Source organism: Arachis ipaensis, chromosome B10 (genome assembly GCF_000816755.2).
Source record: "Arachis ipaensis cultivar K30076 chromosome B10, Araip1.1, whole genome shotgun sequence".
Taxonomy (NCBI): Eukaryota; Viridiplantae; Streptophyta; class Magnoliopsida; order Fabales; family Fabaceae; genus Arachis; species Arachis ipaensis.
Window position 1 is genome coordinate 2,747,312 of NC_029794.2, and position 5,361 is coordinate 2,752,672.

The 5,361-nt window shown below is 25.9% G+C and overlaps 1 protein-coding gene across 1 annotated transcript in view; it reads left to right on the forward strand.

The window, feature by feature from the left end:
- Positions 1,805-5,361, forward strand: part of LOC107619921 (GDSL esterase/lipase At1g29670-like) — a 5,398-nt gene continuing 1,841 nt past the window's right edge. The window contains exons 1-3 of the mRNA XM_016322153.2: positions 1,805-2,117; positions 3,285-3,409; positions 4,045-4,287. Coding sequence (XP_016177639.1) covers positions 1,874-2,117; positions 3,285-3,409; positions 4,045-4,287 — 612 coding nt within the window. The 5' untranslated portion in view covers positions 1,805-1,873. The remainder of the gene's footprint in view (positions 2,118-3,284; positions 3,410-4,044; positions 4,288-5,361) is intronic.

Consider the following 5,361-nt stretch of genomic DNA (forward strand, 5'->3'; position numbering starts at 1 on the left):
ATTATACACTTTTATAATTGCAATTTTTTGTATTATTTTTATTATCTTTTTATAATATGATTTATTGATTCTATTAGGTAAAATAAATTAAATAAAAAATTAATTGTAAATAATAATAATAATAAATTATAGCATATTAAAAAAGAGTATTAAGAGTACTAAAAATATACTATATAAAAAAATATCATAAAATTTTTTTTTATTTATTTCAATTACTACCAAGATAAATATTTAATTTTTTTATTATTCTTAGTACTCTCTAAAATTTATATTTTGTTAGTTTTAATTAAAAATATATTTTGCCAATTTTTATATATTTTTTTTATTTTAGTGTATAAATATTAATTTTATTATAGAATTAATTAATAAGATCTATTCAAATATCTAAATTAAAATGATAAGATAATTATTTAAGTTGGTGTCTATTTTAGTAATTTTTTATCTAAAAGTGATTTTGAGTAGTATAATCCAAACAACATTTATTTTACTATAATCCATTTTGATATAAAGATTGCCAAACATAAATCACTTTGACACAAACTTACTTTTCATCAAAATCAAGTTTGCAAAATCAATTTTATACAAACTCCCGTTTGCAAACTGTAATCCAAACACACACTATGTAATTAATACATAACCGATAAAAAAAACTTTATATTCATTATTATATCAAATATCATAACCGATATAAACAGTTATAAGATATATTTAGCTTATAAAATAATGCAAACAAAAAAGAAAGTATGATCTCAGCTATTTTTTAATTTTATATTAGCTATTTTAAATATTACCTTAAATATCAGAATGTCTTTTGTATATATCAATTTTTTTTCTTGTCTTGTCCAAAGTATAATTCGTAGCATCTAAAAAATACAAATGATCATTGAAAAGTGAACGAGGTATACAAAAAGGTCTATTCTCCACGCAAAAACAGTAAGTATTATTCAGTATTCACTTCCTAACTAGATGTAGATATTAGAACCAGAAAACGCAAAGAACCGAGACAATGATGTAGTTGACTTCATATAAAGTTGATAACTGAGAGTCGTTAGATGATTTGACTGATTTAACTAAATTTTCATCTAACGGCTCTCAACTATCAACTTTACGTGAAGTCGACTGCACCTAAGTTTTCGCCTTAATATATACACACGCACACAAATATTATTAATTAATCAAAGTGTGATAACTTGCCAAACCTGCTGCATGTGTCTTCGTACGTCTGTCATTATTGTTGTTGAAATAACACACATCTTGCAAATTAAACAAATGATTTAACTAATTCCTGCAATCCAATGCTGAAAAGTCAAAATTGCCACCCCACTACCCATCTATCAAGTATGAACTTTGCAATAATTTAATTTTTGCATGCTATTATTGAATAATCAAAATTTTAATTTCTTTGTAACTTTTTTTCCACCTTGAGATAAATTAAAGCTAATTGAAGGAAGATCATAGAGGATGCGTATATACAAACATAATTAAACATTGCAAATGTGACTTTGTCATTTCAATTTATTTATTGTAATAAGAAAGAGGGAATATAAAAAATTAAAAATAGTGCGTCTGCACGAAAATATAAATATATGAGAAATATTGCTTCTACACCAAAATCAGTCACTAAAATCAGCCACCAATATATTTGTATATAAATATATATATATGGTTTAATTTATTTTCAATGTGTATTTGTATTTCAACATGTATTTTATACTAGTGACTGACTTTAATAGCTGATTTTGGTGTACACGTAGCATAACCGTACCCTATATATATACACGTATAGTAGTAGTAGTATAAATAATACAGAAGTTTTAGCTCCTCTATCCTCATTAATATTAGCGTCTTCATAGATCAGAGAATAACAGAAGAGATGGTTTGCACGAAGACATGGTTGGTTGTGACAACTCATGTTGTTGCTGTTATTGTTGTGTTGGTGAATGGGGAATCTCAAGTGCCAGGGTTATATATATTTGGAGATTCATTAGCAGACAATGGAAACAACAATAATCTTCCAACAAATGCTAAAGCAAATTACACACCATATGGCATCGACTTCCCAAATAGAACCGCAACTGGAAGATTCACAAATGGTCTTACCATAATTGATATAATTGGTAATGCTATTTCTCTCATCCTTCTTTTTTTTTAAAGGGTATGTTAATGTTTCATTTCTATGTTGTAATCTTTTATTTTTTATTATTATATATGGTAAAAAAATATTCTTTTGTGTGCCAACCAAGCAAAAGGAATGTTCAAGGGTATTTTGTTAATTGACTCAAAGGAATAGGCATATTTTGTTAAGGCTATATTTGGTTGGAAAGAAAGAAATAGAGATGAAGGAAATAGAAAGGAAAGAAAGGAAAGAAAAAAAATTGAGTGAATTTTTATTTTTCTTAGATGTATTTGGATAAAAGAAAAATAAGAAGGAAAGTAATGTTATAAAAAGATAATTTTATCCTTATATTATAAATGATATAGAAAAAAGTAAAGAGGTAATATTAGAAGTAGAGAGAGATTTAATTTTCCCTCCATTTTCTCTCTATTGTTGGAAGAAAAAAAAAATTGGTGGATCCCACGAATATTTTTCTATCCATTTTCCTTCCTCTTCCATTTCTCTCCTCAACCGAACAAAGGAAAATAACTATTTTCCTTCTTATTTCTTTTCCTCCATTTATCTTCCTTCCATTTTCACCTCAAACAAATTAGTGTCTAATTTTAATGTATAAATAATATTTTTATTCCCTAAAATATATTCTAAGAATGATTTTCTTTCTTAAAGCACTTAAAGCGTTAAATGATAATCAAAATGATATTTATATATTAAAATTAATCACCAAATTAGTCATTAAATATTTATATATAAATATATGTATAATTTAATTTATTTTTAATATATTATATATTTTAATATATATTCTGCTATAATATATAACTGATTTTAATAGATTTAAATATACACCTAATTCACTTCTTGCTTATTACACAAAGAATTCCGTTAGAGAATGAACGGAATATTTGTATAAATAAATTTCTACACATAAATTTTTACTTTGCACGTAATATACTCCATTGGCTCCCATACTTCCTCTTATTACAGGTGAATTTCTACTTTGCACGTAATCTTTTGTCACATACACAAAGACATCATCATCATCATGGTATATTGGTATAGGCTTTTAAAACAAATAAAGCCCCCATAGGCCCATAAAATCGAGGTTTATTTGGTCCTACAATAACTATATATTATATAATATTTACCATGAATAATAATAATAATGCAGGCTTCCTTCTGGGATTTAAGGATTTCATCCCACCCTTTGCAAACACAAGCGGTTATGACATTTTTAAAGGCGTCAACTATGCATCCGGTGCTGCTGGAATTCGTTTTGAGAGCGGCAGGCAACTGGTTCGTTCCTACACGCTATATTTGACTTCAATTTTGGTGTTATTATAGGAGAATGTTACGTAAATAATGACCATCTTGAATAACATGAACAATCACCAATCAAATAAAAATACACTACACCATAATTTAATGTTACTAATTAAATTTAAGATTAATTTACTCTTTTAACCGTATTAATTCACATTGTTCACACATTGTTCAAAAATATTGTTGGTTACGTATACTTTTCCTTATAATAATATACATATATTTATATAAAATTAGAATAAGTATTATTGAAGGTAAAAACTCAGGTACAGTCGATTTCACGTGAAGTTGATGTTTGAGAGACGTTCGATGATTTTGTTAGAAACAAGAGACTGAGAGAATAATATGAAAAGTGTATTATTGAGTTGTGTTCAAAAGTACAATATACAAGAGGTATTTATAGCTGCTAAATGAATCAGAGTAATAAAGGCATAGAATCCTATAATTAATATACAGATATACTACATAAATATAGACGATACTAATTGATCCTAATTGATGCTAATGATTCTCTAACAGATTTGACTAAATTTTCATCTAACGGCTCTCGTATATCAACTTTGACTTCACTTGAATTTTTACCATTATTAATGAAACTGATGATGCAGGGCAGCGTTATCAGCCTGGGAGAACAGATAAGAAACCACAAAATCATTGTATCGAGAATAACTGGAAGATTGGGAAGTTATGAGAGAGCATTGGAATACCTTGGTAGGTGTTTGTATTACGTGACTATTGGAAGCAACGATTACATAAACAATTACTTTCTTCCTAACTCCTCTACCAGCGCCACATATACTCCTCAGCAATATGCCGAAGTTCTTGTTCATCAGTTATCTCTCTATGTAAAGGTATATATCTATCTCACTATCTTTTTTATTCAAATGTAGTAATAATAATACTATATTTCAAAATTTAATATCATTAAATATGCATACACATATTAAAATATAATGATTTATGTGTGTATTTTATTTTTTTTTTATATAAAATCTGTGTGTAGATTCTGTCAGACATAAGTGTAAATTATACCGAATTTATGTGAACGTGTGTAAAAAATAATAAAATATCAAAAAAAAAATAAAAAGATATGCATAAGAAATGGTGTCTAGCGGTGACCAATTGTTGAGCCACCAATAAATATGTGACTTTTGCGAAAGGATTACAAAAAAAAAATTTAATTATGTAATATATTTTTGAATAATTATCCAAAAACGTCTTTGAATTTTTTAATATTAAATATTTAAATTTTTTAAATTTTAAAATACACAAAATAATTCACAAACATAACTATTAAGTATTTATGTATCTCCCTTCAATTTGATTCTTGTAATCAAAATCACTATTTTAAAATTTTTAAATATTTTTAAAAATTGTTTTGAGATTTTTAAATTCTTAAAGACAACTTTATACTTTACTCTTTGAATCAAATTGGAAAGAGACTAAGGCCCAGTTTGGGTAACTAACTTAATTAAACTCTTTTTGATAAAATAACTTAAACAATAAATGACTCTATTAAAAGTAACTTATAAATAAATTATTTTGTGTTTGGATTTTTAATTCTAAAAGTACTTATTTTAAAGAAATGTAATGAAAAGTAGAAGTATTATGAGAGAAGTCATTTTTTTTAACTTCTCTATAAGCTCCAAAATAGCTTCTTAGAAAGTTGCAATTTGGTTTTGAAAATTGTACCCGACATTAATACTACTACTTTTCATCAGTCAAAAGTTAAAAAAAGCTACTTCTAGAGTTTCCAAATGGGCCCTAAATCGTTTAATAAAAATAAAAAGTTAAAAATAGTTTTATCTATTTTAAAATCAGAGACTAAATGCCCAATGATTAATTTGGACAACTATTCTATATTTTTGTTTATATACAAGGATTTTTTTAAATTATTCATGTTAATTAAATTTATTTTTTTTACT